Source organism: Oryzias latipes, chromosome 11 (assembly GCF_053564925.1).
Source record: "Oryzias latipes strain Hd-rR chromosome 11, Olatipes_Hd-rR_3.1".
NCBI lineage: Eukaryota > Metazoa > Chordata > Actinopteri > Beloniformes > Adrianichthyidae > Oryzias > Oryzias latipes.
Window position 1 is genome coordinate 2,282,164 of NC_136247.1, and position 22,136 is coordinate 2,304,299.

At 43.2% G+C, this 22,136-nt stretch overlaps 1 protein-coding gene and 9 non-coding genes across 11 annotated transcripts; 6 read left to right on the plus strand and 4 right to left on the minus strand.

The window, feature by feature from the left end:
- The first annotated feature begins 111 nt into the window (after positions 1-111).
- On the plus strand, positions 112-5,364 carry LOC144995530 (uncharacterized). 2 transcript variants are annotated; one of them, XM_078955260.1, is made up of 6 exons: positions 112-916; positions 992-1,081; positions 1,185-2,319; positions 2,467-3,544; positions 3,637-3,700; positions 3,806-5,364. In XM_078955260.1, the coding sequence occupies exons 1-6, from the start codon at positions 847-849 to the stop codon at positions 4,873-4,875; spliced, it is 3,507 nt and encodes a 1,168-aa protein (XP_078811386.1). In that variant the 5' UTR covers positions 112-846; the 3' UTR covers positions 4,876-5,364. The 2 variants fall into 2 exon arrangements, with proteins under 2 accessions (XP_078811386.1, XP_078811387.1); XM_078955261.1 differs by having other exon boundaries at positions 1,188-2,319.
- A 512-nt stretch (positions 5,365-5,876) lies between these two features.
- On the plus strand, positions 5,877-5,950 carry trnan-guu (transfer RNA asparagine (anticodon GUU)). The gene has a single exon. It is a non-coding gene; the product is annotated as a tRNA-Asn (tRNA).
- Positions 5,951-9,187: 3,237 nt separating this feature from the next.
- trnad-guc (transfer RNA aspartic acid (anticodon GUC)) lies at positions 9,188-9,259 on the minus strand. The gene has a single exon. It is a non-coding gene; the product is annotated as a tRNA-Asp (tRNA).
- A 207-nt stretch (positions 9,260-9,466) lies between these two features.
- On the plus strand, positions 9,467-9,540 carry trnan-guu (transfer RNA asparagine (anticodon GUU)). The gene has a single exon. It is a non-coding gene; the product is annotated as a tRNA-Asn (tRNA).
- Positions 9,541-10,982: 1,442 nt separating this feature from the next.
- Positions 10,983-11,054, minus strand: trnad-guc (transfer RNA aspartic acid (anticodon GUC)). The gene has a single exon. It is a non-coding gene; the product is annotated as a tRNA-Asp (tRNA).
- A 2,004-nt stretch (positions 11,055-13,058) lies between these two features.
- trnan-guu (transfer RNA asparagine (anticodon GUU)) lies at positions 13,059-13,132 on the plus strand. Its single transcript has one exon. It is a non-coding gene; the product is annotated as a tRNA-Asn (tRNA).
- Positions 13,133-16,648: 3,516 nt separating this feature from the next.
- trnan-guu (transfer RNA asparagine (anticodon GUU)) lies at positions 16,649-16,722 on the plus strand. The gene has a single exon. It is a non-coding gene; the product is annotated as a tRNA-Asn (tRNA).
- A 1,442-nt stretch (positions 16,723-18,164) lies between these two features.
- trnad-guc (transfer RNA aspartic acid (anticodon GUC)) lies at positions 18,165-18,236 on the minus strand. The gene has a single exon. It is a non-coding gene; the product is annotated as a tRNA-Asp (tRNA).
- Positions 18,237-20,036: 1,800 nt separating this feature from the next.
- trnan-guu (transfer RNA asparagine (anticodon GUU)) lies at positions 20,037-20,110 on the plus strand. The gene has a single exon. It is a non-coding gene; the product is annotated as a tRNA-Asn (tRNA).
- A 1,442-nt stretch (positions 20,111-21,552) lies between these two features.
- On the minus strand, positions 21,553-21,624 carry trnad-guc (transfer RNA aspartic acid (anticodon GUC)). Its single transcript has one exon. It is a non-coding gene; the product is annotated as a tRNA-Asp (tRNA).
- Between the last annotated feature and the right edge of the window lie 512 nt (positions 21,625-22,136).

A 22,136-nucleotide genomic window follows, 5' to 3' on the forward strand; every position in this document is an offset into this window, starting at 1 on the left:
ATATTAGACTACATGTTACTCTTAGATCAGTCCTTTCTTTACACTCAGCACTTTTAAATGTGTCTGTTCAAAAAGAAGAATATTCATTGGTTTATTTTCTTTCAGGTTCACTGAGTAAAGGTCTAGATCAGGGGTGGGCAATTCCAGGCCTCGAGGGCCGGTGTGTCTGCATGATTTCCAGATAGTCTTGCCCTACTCATGGCTGATTACCTGGTTCAGGTGTGTCCAGCCAATAATCTTGCCCTACTCATGGCTGATTACCTGGTTCAGGTGTGTCCAGCCAATTAGAACATGCCAGAGCAGGGTATGCTGGAAAACATGCAGGAATGCGGCCCTCAGTGCCCACCTCTGGTCTAGATGCTGCTGCTGCCACTGCCACCGCCGCCGCTGGTACCTGATGGTTCTGTCGTAAACCAGGATCACCTTTTCTTTTCTTCTGTTTGCTGGTTGGCCACGTTCAGGCCTGTTCTAATGCAGGTGTTTTGTGTGACTGCTTTTATGATGCTGAAGGTATTCATTGTTCGTCGTCGAGGGTAAGTACAGACTTATGTTATTTGCATGGGTTTGGTTATAGGTTTGGTATGAAAATGATTGAAGGAAACCAGTCTTAAAAAGCAGAATTACAACAAAAGTACATGTCTTAACACATCAGAGTAAAGTGGTTACACATGGATTATTACATCATAATGGAACCTTTCCTGGTCAATCAAAAGATAAAAAAATGAAACTAATAGTTAATTTATTGATTTTCATACCACACCTGTTCTATTGAGCATGTTTTCTTGCATGGTTTTGAGTGTTTTGCACAATTACTAACAAAGAACTCTAAATACCTGGGCATTACTGATGGATATTTCTGTTGATCTGAATCCAGACCATCCTGAGAAGTCCAGCTGTCCTGCTGCCACACATGCAGGTGAGTTTTGGGGATCATTTGTCAGCTTTACTCTGCTGCAGCTTCCTGTCTGTTTCTGACTGTCTTTTTCACCAGTTACTTCAGCTCCAGTGAAGACTCCTCTGCCAGTACCACCACAGTTGCTCGCTTTGGAACTGCCTCAAAGTGTCCAGGATAAAACCTACAGTCAGTGCATTAACTTTGACAAAAATGCAAAGTACTGTATTCATTTGGACTTTGAGATAATATTTTATTCAACAACAACTCAAGGTATTTTTTTTTTTTGCAGCAGTCGTTGGAAGACCCTCAGCTCAGTCTGCAGCTCCTCCTCCTGCTCACTTTCAGCCAACGCCTGCTGCTTCACCACTTCCATCTTATGACCAGGATGTTAGCAGCTGGAACTGCTCTCCCCAGCAGAGGATCTGGATGAAAACAGAGATGGAAGCCTTAGGACTGTGGCCTGGGTCTCCACCTGTAAGACATGCCATGAATATGATCTCCTTGTGGCGTAACCCACCTCAGCCGGAACTCATTGACTCAATTTATGAGCTACCATCCCCAAAGTACTTTCACCTCCATCCTTTTTTTATCTGGAAACCAGACCATGCAATAATGGAAAGAGTGCGTAACAACTACCCCCTCCCGTGTCTGCATGGCTGCCCAAAACCCCTCGTGGTCTCCTCTGGAACAGGTCGGCCCCGTGTCATAATTGGCACAAGTGGTCAGTACTACATACTTGCTTCTCGGCTGACCTGTAAAGTCTGCAAGAAGCACTGGTTTGCAGACAAACCTTCATGGATGGACATGCTGCCTCGTCGTTTTCAGGAGATTTTTCCAGCCTTCCTGACCCACAAAAAGGCAGTATGCAAGACTGTGATGGATGAGCTGCGGCGTACAGCAAAGTCTCCAGGTGATATGGCCAATCAGCTAAATGAAGCTCTTCACCTAAGATACGAGCGTGCACACTTGGCTTATCTGGGAACAGTGAAGAATGTTCTGGATGGAGAGAGCGGACTATATGGCCAGCAGACAATCACGGGGGCAATGAGGAAAATATCTACACCAGATCCTTTTGGTGGGTATACAGACATAGATGGCTGGTGTGGGGTAACAGTGACTTCACACTACCTGGTGGACTGCCTCATACAAGAGTACCATAGGGAGGAGGGCACGCTCAATCTGCTCCTTCAAGGCACTTTTGGTGAGGTCTTGAGGGCTGACCACACCCGAAAGGTGGCACGGAAGGTTGTCCTGGCATCAGGCACAATGTCATCTTATGCAGTTATGAATGAAAACTGGATGATTTTGTCCTGGGTGATGCTGCAGTCAGAAAGCGACAAGTCTCTGGAGCCAATGTACGACGGGCTGTCCCGGCGTTACATTTCTGCAGCGCTGCCAAAAGCAAAGTACCAGTGGGTTGACAGGTGAGACAAAACTTTGTTCATTTTACTTCTAATTTAATGGTTTCAACAGTAAAAACGTGAAAAACATAAGTAAATATTGTTTTAAAAACAATCCCTTTATTTGCACAATAAACAATTAAAAGGTGCTTTACCTGTGTGCATGGACAGGGATTGCTGCTCTCCATTCAGGATCCCAAACTCCCAGCCTCAGGAGCATCTTCTCTGGGATTCCTGGAAGACCACAGAGGCTATAGTGGGTGAAGCAACATCTGGAGACTTCACCAATAGATGTGCATCCCGTACCAAATACAACAGAGAAATAAGCATCAAGCTGGACTTGTTTCACTGCATGCGGCGGTTCACCAGGGAGTGCATCTCAGAGCATCATCCACTTCACAGCTCCTTCTGCAAGTTCCTTTCGGCAGCTTTTTGTGTGGTGGACCAAACCGATCTTCAGAGGCTGAAGGAGGCCTACACCTTCTGTGGGATCCAGCCAGCTAACCCCACAAAGCAGCACATCAGGGAGCACTGCCGCACCAAGATCCCAGAACCCAGAGAGCTGCTGGTGCGGGTGGAGAGTGTTCTGAAGAGGTTCTTTTTGGAATCGGATCCAGATGGCATACCGCTGTTTAAGGCAACAATGCTGAAAGTGTGGAGGATTCAGCGCGTTCACATCCTCAGGGGCTGTCTGAGCGACCCGGAGGTGGGAGACGGGATCCTCTACAGACACGGTGGCACGTTACAGCTGAACCACATCAAGGGGGAAGCGGCAGCGGTACCGATCTGGATCCCGGTGCGAGGAACATCCCAGCAGGAGGGATTTCATTTCCACCAGTCCAAATGGGTGACAGGAAATCAGGTCTCGACAGAACTTTTCCAGGCCCAAGGCATGACTGGAGTAGCTCGGTGGAACTTCCAGCGCCTTGTGAGCCTGAAGCAACCTGGTCTGAAGCTTCCTTCAGTTTTTAATCCAGCTCTGATTGTACAGCTGAACAAACTGTCAAAGGAAGTGACAGGACAAGCTAAGTACCCTGCCTTAGTCTTGTCACAGGCCGACACTGGGGAAAGGTTTGGACTGCAGTATGTGGAGCCTGGCTGCCGTCCGGTTCCTCTTCACTGGGACAAACACAAGTCTCAGAGAGACCCGGTTGTTGAGGAAGAAGAGCGTTTGTCTCCAGAACCACCTCCTTCCAATGAAACAGTCATCGACCTGCCTGAAGAACATGGAGAAGAACACTCTGCTCATGTAAGTTTGTTGTAACAAACATCCTCACTCTATTACAATAAAACTGCAGCTACATAACAAGTTTAAACTAACTGAATGGTCCAATGTTTCAGGATAATGTCTTAGGTGTGGTTGCTGATGAATCACTAGCAATGACCCAAGCCCCTGAAGTGAAAGGTAATTTAGTTCAAATTTTCAGCCTTTTTTAATTTATTTGTGCATTGCATTCAAGGAAAGAGAAGTGAGAAGGGGTTAACTTTTCTCTTTTTTCCTCTCCATCAGATGTCTCAACGACACCACCACCACTGCCTTTTGCTGCCTCTCCACGCGCAGCTCGCACTGGTCCTATCAAAGCAGGGGGTCTGCTTTTTGTCCTGGACCATTCTCGTTGGACTAATCCAATGAGAGATGCCATTGATGTCCTTCTGGCAAAGCACCATGGACAAAAGGACTTTCTGAGCAAGGTAGACGCAGAGTATGCCGCCCTTGTTCAAACTGCCTCCAGGAATCCCAACAGCCTCCTCCACCCCACCACTAAACAGCACATCTCCCGCTACGTGAAGCACATGGCGAAGATGATTAACAGAAGTTCGTCTATGAACACTAGTCCCGAAAAACTTTTGGAAACCCAGCAGCTGTGGCATAAACTCACTGAAGGCAGTGAAACTGTCACTGTGCCAGTTGTGACTCTCCCTCCTGCTCCAGTGAACCCCCCCAGCTCTAAACCAGATGAAGCTCCTTTAACGAAGACTGACGTTGAAAAAATGGTGAAGGAGATTGTAGGTCTGCAGCAACAACAGCAGAAACCTGAAAAAAAAATGACAAGGAACTGTCTTGCTTGTGGGCAGCCAAAGTCTCGTTACCTTGGTGATGGATCTTCTGTTCATTTCTTTTATCAGTCTGGGGATGTGAGATACTTCTACTGCTCCAAAAAAGTACACCAGATGTATGCAGCAGAAGGCCTTACAAACCCCAGGATGCCATTTGCAGACTTTGCTGCCACGCCATTTTTTGAGAGAGAGTTAAAGGCTGCAAAGCAGAGGTCTGCACAATGCAGAAAGGTTTTGGAGGACCGACAGAAAAGAAAGGCAAGGGAGCAGCATCCCAGTGGGCGTCTGTGCAGGTTCTGCCACAAACCACTGAAACAAGGTCCAGAGAGTCCACACATACACACCGGGTTCCCTGGTGTTGTGGGGAAGTATGTTTACTGTCCTGCCAGAGTCTTGTCCCTCCACCGGGCAAATGGGATGACTCAAGAAATGACCTGGGAGGAGTTCTCTCAGTCTCCTTTTTATGAGGCTGAAAAGATGAGGTGGGCTGCTGGCCGGCAAGCAGAAGAGGGAAAGAGATAGCTTTTATGTCTGTTCTATTTGTTATCAAAAGATGTTGCTGTTTTGACCACTTTTGTCTCATTTTACCTCAGCTTGTCATATTGGATGAGAAATAAGTGTAAAACGTCAAAATCTCTGCTAAACCTGTCTATATGTTTGCCTGTATTAAGTTCTCTTCTGATAACACACTGATTATGATAGAACTCGTGATGTTATCTATCAATGTGAAAATATTTGTAATTTAGTTTGTGAAATCTATTTTGTGAATACAATTTTCTTACATATTTATTATTAGTGTTTAGTTTTGATAGAAAAAGCAAACATATTTACTACTTCCTCAATTCATTTTACACCTTTAAAATACTTGTATTAAAGTTTTGCCTGTTTAAACCCTTCTGCCCTTCAATTGTAAATCCATGGTTGAACATTTTGGTACATTTTGTGTTAAATACTGTGTTTTATTTATTTTCATGTTGATTTCTTAATAAAACATGGTTGAAATTGAAATGAGCAACAGATCATGACTGTTATTTGGAACAAGGAGAGACAGAAGTAGAAAACAATAATTATGAAATGTCATATTCAGTTTAACAAAAACATTTATTATACCACAACTTCTGACTGACATCACTCTAACCGGGGTTCGAACTCGGGACCAAAGGATTTCATCAGCTTGGACAGCGCTACACAAGCCACAGTTTGATTGGCTGACTATGCTGCAGTAGCTGCAATTTGATTGGCTGTTCCGTGTTACAGGTATATACGGCTGGCCCCCGCGTGACAGGCGGAGATACTGTCCACTAGACTAACGAGGAACTGACACATTTGAACAAACATGTCGAAGATGGGTCACAGACGAGCTGGGATGCACACTTTGTTTCCTCAATGGATGAATTGGCATGAAAAACCAATTCAAATGCAATCTCTCACAAACAGACTTTTTAGTCCATTTCAAATAAGAAATGACATGTCATCATTTACCAACAAGCACTATAATCAGAATGGTATTTTCCACACATGTTGTCTCTGTGGCGCAATAGGCTAGCGCGTTCGGCTGTTAACCAAAAGGTTGGTGGTTCAAGCCCACCCAGAGGCGTTGATTACTCCTGTCCTTCCTTCAATGCTAGTCTCATGTTTACTTCTATCTGGTTAGCTAATTTACTCAGTACTTTCATCCCTCAGCTCATGTAACTTTCTTAACTTCATATTCAAATCCAAATATTTCCCCAGACTCATGAAAATGCAAGAGTGGACACAAAGAGTGGGTGGGACAAGTGCTTTGGAACTTCAAAAGTACACAAAGCACAGGCCTCTTCTGTGCTGCTGCAACACACAGCCTGTTAATTTGGATGGACGCTCAAGCTTTCCCTAGGGCTGTAGGCTGAAGAACGTCCTGGCGCTGCCAACAGACATAGTTCCACTACATTGCAACTACTGAGTATCTTGGTTACTCCACAAGCAAAACACCTCAGTAGACGCCCTGCTTGACAATTCAGTTCAAAAAGAAAGGGCCTTTTTCTCAATTCAATCTTTGCCTTCTGAGCAAGCAAGCACTTGTTAGTTTCACACTTTCCAAAGCTGGTCCTGGAAGATGTCAGGATGGACGAGGAGTCCGACGCACTGCGCTATAGTTGCAGTCTCGTACTGGCACCTGTTTGAATGCAACTTCTGACATTCAGCCAGCAGTCATGCTTATGCTCAGCTGTCCTCAACAATGTAACAGTGCATTATATTTACTGTCAAGCAACATCACCAACAAACTTGGTTGATGTCAAGTCATTCAGACAAAACGGACCTGTTTCTCTTTGGAGACTGTTGTCGGATGTGCTGGAAATGACGGAAAGACTGATCAATCCTTTCTGATTGCCTTTATCAGAAAACTCTTTCTGAGGTTCTGTGTGGTTTGTTTTGTATTTGTTTATAAGAACTTCAATTATATGGAATTTTCAGTTTTAAAGTGAATGGAAAAGGACAAGATGGGATTTCCTGGCGGTGAGAATTGATCTCATCACCAAGGAAACAACTTCTTAGGTCTTTGTCAGACAAGTTACAAATTGTATTTGTCCTTATTCCGGGAGGATTAAGGGCTACCTGGCTGTCATTGGATGCTATTGAAAGAGGTGTCAAGTCATTGCATTAGAACAATCGGTCTGACGACTTAGCTGTAATGCACAGTGGGCATCTTGTTGAACTTACCAAAACCTAACCTTAATTGTGAGAAAACAATGTCATGTCCTTCTTTGAAAGCTGTCTTTGAAAAGAAGCAGAAATGTGACAAGTGCCATATAGGACAGAAGCACTAAAGCTTTAGATGTGGACAAATGTTGTGAAACAGACAGTGCATTTAGAATAAATATTTGAGTCACAAAGAATTGTGGGGTTCATGAATTACCTGTTGATTCTTGCAAAGAAGGCGGCCATTTTTGTGACACCACAGTGAGTGTGTAGGAGTTGATAGAGGTTTCACCAGCAAATAGGGGTTGGTGCAAGATAATGTGTTTTCTAGGAGCCAGTTGAAGGCTGAACTAGAAAAGGGCTCTCCCCGTCAGAGAATCGAACCCTGGTCTTCCGCGTGACAGGCGGAGATACTGTCCACTATACTAACGAGGAACTGACACACTTGAACAAACATGTCGAAGATGGGTCACAGACGAGCTGGGATGCACACTTTGTTTCCTCAATGGATGAAGTGGCATGAAAAACCAATTCAAATGCAATCTCTCACAAACAGACTTTTTAGTCCATTTCAAATAAGAAATGACATGTCATCATTTACCAACAAGCACTATAATCAGAATGGTATTTTCCACACATGTTGTCTCTGTGGCGCAATAGGCTAGCGCGTTCGGCTGTTGACCAAAAGGTTGGTGGTTCAAGCCCACCCAGAGGTGTTGATCACTCCTGTCCTTCCTTCATTGCTAGTCTCATGTTTACTTCTATCTGGTTAGCTAATTTACTCAGTACTTTCATCCCTCAGCTCATGTAACTTTCTTAACTTCATATTCAAATCCAAATATTTCCCCAGACTCATGAAAATGCAAGAGTGGACACAAAGAGTGGGTGGGACAAGTGCTTTGGAACTTCAAAAGTACACAAAGCACAGGCCTCTTCTGTGCTGCTGCAACACACAGCCTGTTAATTTGGATGGACGCTCAAGCTTTCCCTAGGGCTGTAGGCTGAAGAACGTCCTGGCGCTGCCAACAGACATAGTTCCACTACATTGCAACTACTGAGTATCTTGGTTACTCCACAAGCAAAACACCTCAGTAGACGCCCTGCTTGACAATTCAGTTCAAAAAGAAAGGGCCTTTTTCTCAATTCAATCTTTGCCTTCTGAGCAAGCAAGCACTTGTTAGTTTCACACTTTCCAAAGCTGGTCCTGGAAGATGTCAGGATGGACGAGGAGTCCGACGCACTGCGCTATAGTTGCAGTCTCGTACTGGCACCTGTTTGAATGCAACTTCTGACATTCAGCCAGCAGTCATGCTTATGCTCAGCTGTCCTCAACAATGTAACAGTGCATTATATTTACTGTCAAGCAACATCACCAACAAACTCTGTTGATGTCAAGTCATTCAGACAAAACGGACCTGTTTCTCTTTGGAGACTGTTGTCGGATGTGCTGGAAATGACGGAAAGACTGATCAATCCTTTCTGATTGCCTTTATCAGAAAACTCTTTCTGAGGTTCTGTGTGGTTTGTTTTGTATTTGTTTATAAGAACTTCAATTATATGGAATTTTCAGTTTTAAAGTGAATGGAAAAGGACAAGATGGGATTTCCTGGCGGTGAGAATTGATCTCATCACCAAGGAAACAACTTCTTAGGTCTTTGTCAGACAAGTTACAAATTGTATTTGTCCTTATTCCGGGAGGATTAAGGGCTACCTGGCTGTCATTGGATGCTATTGAAAGAGGTGTCAAGTCATTGCATTAGAACAATCGGTCTGACGACTTAGCTGTAATGCACAGTGGGCATCTTGTTGAACTTACCAAAACCTAACCTTAATTGTGAGAAAACAATGTCATGTCCTTCTTTGAAAGCTGTCTTTGAAAAGAAGCAGAAATGTGACAAGTGCCATATAGGACAGAAGCACTAAAGCTTTAGATGTGGACAAATGTTGTGAAACAGACAGTGCATTTAGAATAAATATTTGAGTCACAAAGAATTGTGGGGTTCATGAATTACCTGTTGATTCTTGCAAAGAAGGCGGCCATTTTTGTGACACCACAGTGAGTGTGTAGGAGTTGATAGAGGTTTCACCAGCAAATAGGGGTTGGTGCAAGATAATGTGTTTTCTAGGAGCCAGTTGAAGGCTGAACTAGAAAAGGGCTCTCCCCGTCAGGGAATCGAACCCTGGTCTTCCGCGTGACAGGCGGAGATACTGTCCACTAGACTAACGAGGAACTGACACACTTGAACAAACATGTCGAACATGGGTCACAGACGAGCTGGGATGCACACTTTGTTTCCTCAATGGATGAAGTGGCATGAAAAACCAATTCAAATGCAATCTCTCACAAACAGACTTTTTAGTCCATTTCAAATAAGAAATGACATGTCATCATTTACCAACAAGCACCATAATCAGAATGGTATTTTCCACACATGTTGTCTCTGTGGCGCAATAGGCTAGCGCATTCGGCTGTTAACCGAAAGGTTGGTGGTTCAAGCCCACCCAGAGGCGTTGGTTACTCCTGTCCTTCCTTCAATCCTAGTCTCATGTTTACTTCTATCTGGTTAGCTAATTTACTCAGTACTTTCATCCCTCAGCTCATGTAACTTTCTTAACTTCATATTCAAATCCAAATATTTCCCCAGACTCATGAAAATGCAAGAGTGGACACAAAGAGTGGGTGGGACAAGTGCTTTGGAGCTTCAAAAGTACACAAAGCACAGGCCTCTTCTGTGCTGCTGCAACACACAGCCTGTTAATTTGGATGGACGCTCAAGCTTTCCCTAGGGCTGTAGGCTGAAGAACGTCCTGGCGCTGCCAACAGACATAGTTCCACTACATTGCAACTACTGAGTATCTTGGTTACTCCACAAGCAAAACACCTCAGTAGACGCCCTGCTTGACAATTCAGTTCAAAAAGAAAGGGCCTTTTTCTCAATTCAATCTTTGCCTTCTGAGCAAGCAAGCACTTGTTAGTTTCACACTTTCCAAAGCTGGTCCTGGAAGATGTCAGGATGGACGAGGAGTCCGACGCACTGCGCTATAGTTGCAGTCTCGTACTGGCACCTGTTTGAATGCAACTTCTGACATTCAGCCAGCAGTCATGCTTATGCTCAGCTGTCCTCAACAATGTAACAGTGCATTATATTTACTGTCAAGCAACATCACCAACAAACTTGGTTGATGTCAAGTCATTCAGACAAAACGGACCTGTTTCTCTTTGGAGACTGTTGTCGGATGTGCTGGAAATGACGGAAAGACTGATCAATCCTTTCTGATTGCCTTTATCAGAAAACTCTTTCTGAGGTTCTGTGTGGTTTGTTTTGTATTTGTTTATAAGAACTTCAATTATATGGAATTTTCAGTTTTAAAGTGAATGGAAAAGGACAAGATGGGATTTCCTGGCGGTGAGAATTGATCTCATCACCAAGGAAACAACTTCTTAGGTCTTTGTCAGACAAGTTACAAATTGTATTTGTCCTTATTCCGGGAGGATTAAGGGCTACCTGGCTGTCATTGGATGCTATTGAAAGAGGTGTCAAGTCATTGCATTAGAACAATCGGTCTGACGACTTAGCTGTAATGCACAGTGGGCATCTTGTTGAACTTACCAAAACCTAACCTTAATTGTGAGAAAACAATGTCATGTCCTTCTTTGAAAGCTGTCTTTGAAAAGAAGCAGAAATGTGACAAGTGCCATATAGGACAGAAGCACTAAAGCTTTAGATGTGGACAAATGTTGTGAAACAGACAGTGCATTTAGAATAAATATTTGAGTCACAAAGAATTGTGGGGTTCATGAATTACCTGTTGATTCTTGCAAAGAAGGCGGCCATTTTTGTGACACCACAGTGAGTGTGTAGGAGTTGATAGAGGTTTCACCAGCAAATAGGGGTTGGTGCAAGATAATGTGTTTTCTAGGAGCCAGTTGAAGGCTGAACTAGAAAAGGGCTCTCCCCGTCAGGGAATCGAACCCTGGTCTTCCGCGTGACAGGCGGAGATACTGTCCACTAGACTAACGAGGAACTGACACACTTGAACAAACATGTCGAAGATGGGTCACAGACGAGCTGGGATGCACACTTTGTTTCCTCAATGGATGAAGTGGCATGAAAAACCAATTCAAATGCAATCTCTCACAAACAGACTTTTTAGTCCATTTCAAATAAGAAATGACATGTCATCATTTACCAACAAGCACTATAATCAGAATGGTATTTTCCACACATGTTGTCTCTGTGGCGCAATAGGCTAGCGCGTTCGGCTGTTTACCGAAAGGTTGGTGATTCAAGACCACCCAGAGGCGTTGATTACTCCTGTCCTTCCTTCAATGCTAGTCTCATGTTTACTTCTATCTGGTTAGCTAATTTACTCAGTACTTTCATCCCTCAGCTCATGTAACTTTCTTAACTTCATATTCAAATCCAAATATTTCCCCAGACTCATGAAAATGCAAGAGTGGACACAAAGAGTGGGTGGGACAAGTGCTTTGGAACTTCAAAAGTACACAAAGCACGGTCCTCTTCTGTGCTGCTGCAACACACAGCCTGTTAATTTGGATGGACGCTCAAGCTTTCCCTAGGGCTGTAGGCTGAAGAACGTCTTGGCGCTGCCAACAGACATAGTTCCACTACATTGCAACTACTGAGTATCTTGGTTACTCCACAAGCAAAACACCTCAGTAGACGCCCTGCTTGACAATTCAGTTCAAAAAGAAAGGGCCTTTTTCTCAATTCAATCTTTGCCTTCTGAGCAAGCAAGCACTTGTTAGTTTCACACTTTCCAAAGCTGGTCCTGGAAGATGTCAGGATGGACGAGGAGTCCGACGCACTGCGCTATAGTTGCAGTCTCGTACTGGCACGTGTTTGAATGCAACTTCTGACATTCAGCCAGCAGTCATGCTTATGCTCAGCTGTCCTCAACAATGTAACAGTGCATTATATTTACTGTCAAGCAACATCACCAACAAACTTGGTTGATGTCAAGTCATTCAGACAAAACGGACCTGTTTCTCTTTGGAGACTGTTGTCGGATGTGCTGGAAATGACGGAAAGACTGATCAATCCTTTCTGATTGCCTTTATCAGAAAACTCTTTCTGAGGTTCTGTGTGGTTTGTTTTGTATTTGTTTATAAGAACTTCAATTATATGGAATTTTCAGTTTTAAAGTGAATGGTAAAGGACAAGATGGGATTTCCTGGCGGTGAGAATTGATCTCATCACCAAGGAAACAACTTCTTAGGTCTTTGTCAGACAAGTTACAAATTGTATTTGTCCTTATTCCGGGAGGATTAAGGGCTACCTGGCTGTCATTGGATGCTATTGAAAGAGGTGTCAAGTCATTGCATTAGAACAATCGGTCTGACGACTTAGCTGTAATGCACAGTGGGCATCTTGTTGAACTTACCAAAACCTAACCTTAATTGTGAGAAAACAATGTCATGTCCTTCTTTGAAAGCTGTCTTTGAAAAGAAGCAGAAATGTGACAAGTGCCATATAGGACAGAAGCACTAAAGCTTTAGATGTGGACAAATGTTGTGAAACAGACAGTGCATTTAGAATAAATATTTGAGTCACAAAGAATTGTGGGGTTCATGAATTACCTGTTGATTCTTGCAAAGAAGGCGGCCATTTTTGTGACACCACAGTGAGTGTGTAGGAGTTGATAGAGGTTTCACCAGCAAATAGGTGTTGGTGCAAGATAATGTGTTTTCTAGGAGCCAGTTGAAGGCTGAACTAGGAAAGGGCTCTCCCCGTCAGGGAATCGAACACTGGTCTTCCGCGTGACAGGCGGAGATACTGTCCACTAGACTAACGAGGAACTGACACACTTGAACAAACATGTCGAAGATGGGTCACAGACGAGCTGGGATGCACACTTTGTTTCCTCAATGGATGAAGTGGCATGAAAAACCAATTCAAATGCAATCTCTCACAAACAGACTTTTTAGTCCATTTCAAATAAGAAATGACATGTCATCATTTACCAACAAGCACTATAATCAGAATGGTATTTTCCACACATATGTTGTCTCTGTGGCGCAATAGGCTAGCGCGTTCGGCTGTTAACCGAAAGGTTGGTGGTTCAAGCCCACCCAGAGGCGTTGATTACTCCTGTCCTTCCTTCAATGCTAGTCTCATGTTTACTTCTATCTGGTTAGCTAATTTACACAGAACTTTCATCCCTCAGCTCATGTAACTTTCTTAACTTCATATTCAAATCCAAATATTTCCCCAGACTCATGAAAATGCAAGAGTGGACACAAAGAGTGGGTGGGACAAGTCCCTTGGAACTTCAAAAGTACACAAAGCACGGTCCTCTTCTGTGCTGCTGCAACACACAGCCTGTTAATTTGGATGGACGCTCAAGCTTTCCCTAGGGCTGTAGGCTGAAGAACGTCTTGGCGCTGCCAACAGACATAGTTCCACTACATTGCAACTACTGAGTATCTTGGTTACTCCACAAGCAAAACACCTCAGTAGACGCCCTGCTTGACAATTCAGTTCAAAAAGAAAGGGCCTTTTTCTCAATTCAATCTTTGCCTTCTGAGCAAGCAAGCACTTGTTAGTTTCACACTTTCCAAAGCTGGTCCTGGAAGATGTCAGGATGGACGAGGAGTCCGACGCACTGCGCTATAGTTGCAGTCTCGTACTGGCACGTGTTTGAATGCAACTTCTGACATTCAGCCAGCAGTCATGCTTATGCTCAGCTGTCCTCAACAATGTAACAGTGCATTATATTTACTGTCAAGCAACATCACCAACAAACTTGGTTGATGTCAAGTCATTCAGACAAAACGGACCTGTTTCTCTTTGGAGACTGTTGTCGGATGTGCTGGAAATGACGGAAAGACTGATCAATCCTTTCTGATTGCCTTTATCAGAAAACTCTTTCTGAGGTTCTGTGTGGTTTGTTTTGTATTTGTTTATAAGAACTTCAATTATATGGAATTTTCAGTTTTAAAGTGAATGGAAAAGGACAAGATGGGATTTCCTGGCGGTGAGAATTGATCTCATCACCAAGGAAACAACTTCTTAGGTCTTTGTCAGACAAGTTACAAATTGTATTTGTCCTTATTCCGGGAGGATTAAGGGCTACCTGGCTGTCATTGGATGCTATTGAAAGAGGTGTCAAGTCATTGCATTAGAACAATCGGTCTGACGACTTAGCTGTAATGCACAGTGGGCATCTTGTTGAACTTACCAAAACCTAACCTTAATTGTGAGAAAACAATGTCATGTCCTTCTTTGAAAGCTGTCTTTGAGAAGAAGCAGAAATGTGACAAGTGCCATATAGGACAGAAGCACTAAAGCTTTAGATGTGGACAAATGTTGTGAAACAGACAGTGCATTTAGAATAAATATTTGAGTCGCAAAGAATTGTGGGGTTCATGAATTACCTGTTGATTCTTGCAAAGAAGGCGGCCATTTTTGTGACACCACAGTGAGTGTGTAGGAGTTGATAGAGGTTTCACCAGCAAATAGGGGTTGGTGCAAGATAATGTGTTTTCTAGGAGCCAGTTGAAGGCTGAACTAGAAAAGGGCTCTACCCGTCAGGGAATCGAACCCTGGTCTTCCGCGTGACAGGCGGAGATACTGTCCACTATACTAACGAGGAACTGACACACTTGAACAAACATGTCGAAGATGGGTCACAGACGAGCTGGGATGCACACTTTGTTTCCTCAATGGATGAAGTGGCATGAAAAACCAATTCAAATGCAATCTCTCACAAACAGACTTTTTAGTCCATTTCAAATAAGAAATGACATGTCATCATTTACCAACAAGCACTATAATCAGAATGGTATTTTCCACACATGTTGTCTCTGTGGCGCAATAGGCTAGCGCGTTCGGCTGTTTACCGAAAGGTTGGTGATTCAAGACCACCCAGAGGCGTTGATTACTCCTGTCCTTCCTTCAATGCTAGTCTCATGTTTACTTCTATCTGGTTAGCTAATTTACTCAGTACTTTCATCCCTCAGCTCATGTAACTTTCTTAACTTTATATTCAAATCCAAATATTTCCCCAGACTCATGAAAAAGCAAGAGTGGACACAAAGAGTGGGTGGGACAAGTGCTTTGGAACTTCAAAAGTACACAAAGCACAGGCCTCTTCTGTGCTGCTGCAACACACAGCCTGTTAATTTGGATGGACGCTCAAGCTTTCCCTAGGGCTGTAGGCTGAAGAACGTCCTGGCGCTGCCAACAGACATAGTTCCACTACATTGCAACTACTGAGTATCTTGGTTACTCCACAAGCAAAACACCTCAGTAGACGCCCTGCTTGACAATTCAGTTCAATAAGAAAGGGCCTTTTTCTCAATTCAATCTTTGCCTTCTGAGCAAGCAAGCACTTGTTAGTTTCACACTTTCCAAAGCTGGTCCTGGAAGATGTCAGGATGGACGAGGAGTCCGACGCACTGCGCTATAGTTGCAGTCTCGTACTGGCACGTGTTTGAATGCAACTTCTGACATTCAGCCAGCAGTCATGCTTATGCTCAGCTGTCCTCAACAATGTAACAGTGCATTATATTTACTGTCAAGCAACATCACCAACAAACTTGGTTGATGTCAAGTCATTCAGACAAAACGGACCTGTTTCTCTTTGGAGACTGTTGTCGGATGTGCTGGAAATGACGGAAAGACTGATCAATCCTTTCTGATTGCCTTTATCAGAAAACTCTTTCTGAGGTTCTGTGTGGTTTGTTTTGTATTTGTTTATAAGAACTTCAATTATATGGAATTTTCAGTTTTAAAGTGAATGGAAAAGGACAAGATGGGATTTCCTGGCGGTGAGAATTGATCTCATCACCAAGGAAACAACTTCTTAGGTCTTTGTCAGACAAGTTACAAATTGTATTTGTCCTTATTCCGGGAGGATTAAGGGCTACCTGGCTGTCATTGGATGCTATTGAAAGAGGTGTCAAGTCATTGCATTAGAACAATCGGTCTGACGACTTAGCTGTAATGCACAGTGGGCATCTTGTTGAACTTACCAAAACCTAACCTTAATTGTGAGAAAACAATGTCATGTCCTTCTTTGAAAGCTGTCTTTGAAAAGAAGCAGAAATGTGACAAGTGCCATATAGGACAGAAGCACTAAAGCTTTAGATGTGGACAAATGTTGTGAAACAGACAGTGCATTTAGAATAAATATTTGAGTCACAAAGAATTGTGGGGTTCATGAATTACCTGTTGATTCTTGCAAAGAAGGCGGCCATTTTTGTGACACCACAGTGAGTGTGTAGGAGTTGATAGAGGTTTCACCAGCAAATAGGGGTTGGTGCAAGATAATGTGTTTTCTAGGAGCCAGTTGAAGGCTGAACTAGAAAAGGGCTCTCTCCGTCAGGGAATCGAACCCTGGTCTTCCGCGTGACAGGCGGAGATACTGTCCACTATACTAACGATGAACTGACACACTTGAACAAACATGTCGAAGGTGGGTCACAGACGAGCTGGGATGCACACTTTGTTTCCTCAATGGATGAAGTGGCATGAAAAACCAATTCAAATGCAATCTCTCACAAACAGACTTTTTAGTCCATTTCAAATAAGAAATGACATGTCATCATTTACCAACAAGCACTATAATCAGAATGGTATTTTCCACACATGTTGTCTCTGTGGCGCAATAGGCTAGCGCGTTCGGCTGTTAACCGAAAGGTTGGTGGTTCAAGCCCACCCAGAGGCGTTGGTTACTCCTGTCCTTCCTTCAATCCTAGTCTCAAGTTTACTTCTATCTGGTTAGCTAATTTACTCAGTACTTTCATCCCTCAGCTCATGTAACTTTCTTAACTTCATATTCAAATCCAAATATTTCCCCAGACTCATGAAAATGCAAGAGTGGACACAAAGAGTGGGTGGGACAAGTGCTTTGGAGCTTCAAAAGTACACAAAGCACAGGCCTCTTCTGTGCTGCTGCAACACACAGCCTGTTAATTTGGATGGACGCTCAAGCTTTCCCTAGGGCTGTAGGCTGAATAACGTCCTGGCTCTGCCAACAGACATAGTTCCACTACATTGCAACTACTGAGTATCTTGGTTACTCCACAAGCAAAACACCTCAGTAGACGCCCTGCTTGACAATTCAGTTCAAAAAGAAAGGGCCTTTTTCTCAATTCAATCTTTGCCTTCTGAGCAAGCAAGCACTTGTTGGTTTCACACTTTCCAAAGCTGGTCCTGGAAGATGTCAGGATGGACGAGTAGTCCGACGCACTGCGCTATAGTTGCAGTCTCGTACTGGCACGTGTTTGAATGCAACTTCTGACATTCAGCCAGCAGTCATGCTTATGCTCAGCTGTCCTCAACAATGTAACAGTGCATTATAATTACTGTCAAGCAACATCACCAACAAACTTGGTTGATGTCAAGTCATTCAGACAAAACGGACCTGTTTCTCTTTGGAGACTGTTGTCGGATGTGCTGGAAATGACGGAAAGACTGATCAATCCTTTCTGATTGCCTTTATCAGAAAACTCTTTCTGAGGTTCTGTGTGGTTTGTTTTGTATTTGTTTATAAGAACTTCAATTATATGGAATTTTCAGTTTTAAAGTGAATGGAAAAGGACAAGATGGGATTTCCTGGCGGTGAGAATTGATCTCATCACCAAGGAAACAACTTCTTAGGTCTTTGTCAGACAAGTTACAAATTGTATTTGTCCTTATTCCGGGAGGATTAAGGGCTACCTGGCTGTCATTGGATGCTATTGAAAGAGGTGTCAAGTCATTGCATTAGAACAATCGGTCTGACGACTTAGCTGTAATGCACAGTGGGCATCTTGTTGAACTTACCAAAACCTAACCTTAATTGTGAGAAAACAATGTCATGTCCTTCTTTGAAAGCTGTCTTTGAAAAGAAGCAGAAATGTGACAAGTGCCATATAGGACAGAAGCACTAAAGCTTTAGATGTGGACAAATGTTGTGAAACAGACAGTGCATTTAGAATAAATATTTGAGTCACAAAGAATTGTGGGGTTCATGAATTACCTGTTGATTCTTGCAAAGAAGGCGGCCATTTTTGTGACACCACAGTGAGTGTGTAGGAGTTGATAGAGGTTTCACCAGCAAATAGGGGTTGGTGCAAGATAATGTGTTTTCTAGGAGCCAGTTGAAGGCTGAACTAGAAAAGGGCTCTCCCCGTCAGGGAATCGAACCCTGGTCTTCCGCGTGACAGGCGGAGATACTGTCCACTAGACTAACGAGGAACTGACACACTTGAACAAACATGTCGAAGATGGGTCACAGACGAGCTGGGATGCACACTTTGTTTCCTCAATGGATGAAGTGGCATGAAAAACCAATTCAAATGCAATCTCTCACAAACAGACTTTTTAGTCCATTTCAAATAAGACATGACATGTCATCATTTACCAACAAGCACTATAATCAGAATGGTATTTTCCACACATGTTGTCTCTGTGGCGCAATAGGCTAGCGCGTTCGGCTGTTTACCGAAAGGTTGGTGATTCAAGACCACCCAGAGGCGTTGATTACTCCTGTCCTTCCTTCAATGCTAGTCTCATGTTTACTTCTATCTGGTTAGCTAATTTACTCAGTACTTTCATCCCTCAGCTCATGTAACTTTCTTAACTTCATATTCAAATCCAAATATTTCCCCAGACTCATGAAAATGCAAGAGTGGACACAAAGAGTGGGTGGGACAAGTGCTTTGGAACTTCAAAAGTACACAAAGCACAGGCCTCTTCTGTGCTGCTGCAACACACAGCCTGTTAATTTGGATGGACGCTCAAGCTTTCCCTAGGGCTGTAGGCTGAAGAACGTCCTGGCGCTGCCAACAGACATAGTTCCACTACATTGCAACTACTGAGTATCTTGGTTACTCCACAAGCAAAACACCTCAGTAGACGCCCTGCTTGACAATTCAGTTCAATAAGAAAGGGCCTTTTTCTCAATTCAATCTTTGCCTTCTGAGCAAGCAAGCACTTGTTAGTTTCACACTTTCCAAAGCTGGTCCTGGAAGATGTCAGGATGGACGAGGAGTCCGACGCACTGCGCTATAGTTGCAGTCTCGTACTGGCACGTGTTTGAATGCAACTTCTGACATTCAGCCAGCAGTCATGCTTATGCTCAGCTGTCCTCAACAATGTAACAGTGCATTATATTTACTGTCAAGCAACATCACCAACAAACTTGGTTGATGTCAAGTCATTCAGACAAAACGGACCTGTTTCTCTTTGGAGACTGTTGTCGGATGTGCTGGAAATGACGGAAAGACTGATCAATCCTTTCTGATTGCCTTTATCAGAAAACTCTTTCTGAGGTTCTGTGTGGTTTGTTTTGTATTTGTTTATAAGAACTTCAATTATATGGAATTTTCAGTTTTAAAGTGAATGGAAAAGGACAAGATGGGATTTCCTGGCGGTGAGAATTGATCTCATCACCAAGGAAACAACTTCTTAGGTCTTTGTCAGACAAGTTACAAATTGTATTTGTCCTTATTCCGGGAGGATTAAGGGCTACCTGGCTGTCATTGGATGCTATTGAAAGAGGTGTCAAGTCATTGCATTAGAACAATCGGTCTGACGACTTAGCTGTAATGCACAGTGGGCATCTTGTTGAACTTACCAAAACCTAACCTTAATTGTGAGAAAACAATGTCATGTCCTTCTTTGAAAGCTGTCTTTGAGAAGAAGCAGAAATGTGACAAGTGCCATATAGGACAGAAGCACTAAAGCTTTAGATGTGGACAAATGTTGTGAAACAGACAGTGCATTTAGAATAAATATTTGAGTCGCAAAGAATTGTGGGGTTCATGAATTACCTGTTGATAACGAGGAACTGACACACTTGAACAAACATGTCGAAGATGGGTCACAGACGAGCTGGGATGCACACTTTGTTTCCTCAATGGATGAAGTGGCATGAAAAACCAATTCAAATGCAATCTCTCACAAACAGACTTTTTAGTCCATTTCAAATAAGAAATGACATGTCGTCATTTACCAACAAGCACTATAATCAGAATGGTATTTTCCACACATGTTGTCTCTGTGGCGCAATAGGCTAGCGCGTTCGGCTGTTAACCGAAAGGTTGGTGGTTCAAGCCCACCCAGAGGCGTTGATTACTCCTGTCCTTCCTTCAATGCTAGTCTCATGTTTACTTCTATCTGGTTAGCTAATTTACTCAGTACTTTCATCCCTCAGCTCATGTAACTTTCTTAACTTCATATTCAAATCCAAATATTTCCCCAGACTCATGAAAATGCAAGAGTGGACACAAAGAGTGGGTGGGACAAGTGCTTTGGAACTTCAAAAGTACACAAAGCACAGGCCTCTTCTGTGCTGCTGCAACACACAGCCTGTTAATTTGGATGGACGCTCAAGCTTTCCCTAGGGCTGTAGGCTGAAGAACGTCCTGGCGCTGCCAACAGACATAGTTCCACTACATTGCAACTACTGAGTATCTTGGTTACTCCACAAGCAAAACACCTCAGTAGACGCCCTGCTTGACAATTCAGTTCAATAAGAAAGGGCCTTTTTCTCAATTCAATCTTTGCCTTCTGAGCAAGCAAGCACTTGTTAGTTTCACACTTTCCAAAGCTGGTCCTGGAAGATGTCAGGATGGACGAGGAGTCCGACGCACTGCGCTATAGTTGCAGTCTCGTACTGGCACGTGTTTGAATGCAACTTCTGACATTCAGCCAGCAGTCATGCTTATGCTCAGCTGTCCTCAACAATGTAACAGTGCATTATATTTACTGTCAAGCAACATCACCAACAAACTTGGTTGATGTCAAGTCATTCAGACAAAACGGACCTGTTTCTCTTTGGAGACTGTTGTCGGATGTGCTGGAAATGACGGAAAGACTGATCAATCCTTTCTGATTGCCTTTATCAGAAAACTCTTTCTGAGGTTCTGTGTGGTTTGTTTTGTATTTGTTTATAAGAACTTCAATTATATGGAATTTTCAGTTTTAAAGTGAATGGAAAAGGACAAGATGGGATTTCCTGGCGGTGAGAATTGATCTCATCACCAAGGAAACAACTTCTTAGGTCTTTGTCAGACAAGTTACAAATTGTATTTGTCCTTATTCCGGGAGGATTAAGGGCTACCTGGCTGTCATTGGATGCTATTGAAAGAGGTGTCAAGTCATTGCATTAGAACAATCGGTCTGACGACTTAGCTGTAATGCACAGTGGGCATCTTGTTGAACTTACCAAAACCTAACCTTAATTGTGAGAAAACAATGTCATGTCCTTCTTTGAAAGCTGTCTTTGAGAAGAAGCAGAAATGTGACAAGTGCCATATAGGACAGAAGCACTAAAGCTTTAGATGTGGACAAATGTTGTGAAACAGACAGTGCATTTAGAATAAATATTTGAGTCACAAAGAATTGTGGGGTTCATGAATTACCTGTTGATTCTTGCAAAGAAGGCGGCCATTTTTGTGACACCACAGTGAGTGTGTAGGAGTTGATAGAGGTTTCACCAGCAAATAGGGGTTGGTGCAAGATAATGTGTTTTCTAGGAGCCAGTTGAAGGCTGAACTAGAAAAGGGCTCTCCCCGTCAGGGAATCGAACCCTGGTCTTCCGCGTGACAGGCGGAGATACTGTCCACTAGACTAACGAGGAACTGACACACTTGAACAAACATGTCGAAGATGGGTCACAGACGAGCTGGGATGCACACTTTGTTTCCTCAATGGATGAAGTGGCATGAAAAACCAATTCAAATGCAATCTCTCACAAACAGACTTTTTAGTCCATTTCAAATAAGACATGACATGTCATCATTTACCAACAAGCACTATAATCAGAATGGTATTTTCCACACATGTTGTCTCTGTGGCGCAATAGGCTAGCGCGTTCGGCTGTTTACCGAAAGGTTGGTGATTCAAGACCACCCAGAGGCGTTGATTACTCCTGTCCTTCCTTCAATGCTAGTCTCATGTTTACTTCTATCTGGTTAGCTAATTTACTCAGTACTTTCATCCCTCAGCTCATGTAACTTTCTTAACTTCATATTCAAATCCAAATATTTCCCCAGACTCATGAAAATGCAAGAGTGGACACAAAGAGTGGGTGGGACAAGTGCTTTGGAACTTCAAAAGTACACAAAGCACAGGCCTCTTCTGTGCTGCTGC

Bases quoted from the DNA above. Each gene is read 5' to 3' on its own strand.
- LOC144995530 (XM_078955260.1), top strand. From the start codon at position 847: ATGGATATTTCTGTTGATCTGAATCCAGACCATCCTGAGAAGTCCAGC. The intron at 1,082-1,184 runs GTCAGTGCATTA...TTTTTTTTGCAG, and splicing joins TGTCCAGGATAAAACCTACA to CAGTCGTTGGAAGACCCTCA. The intron at 3,545-3,636 runs GTAAGTTTGTTG...CCAATGTTTCAG, and splicing joins GAGAAGAACACTCTGCTCAT to GATAATGTCTTAGGTGTGGT.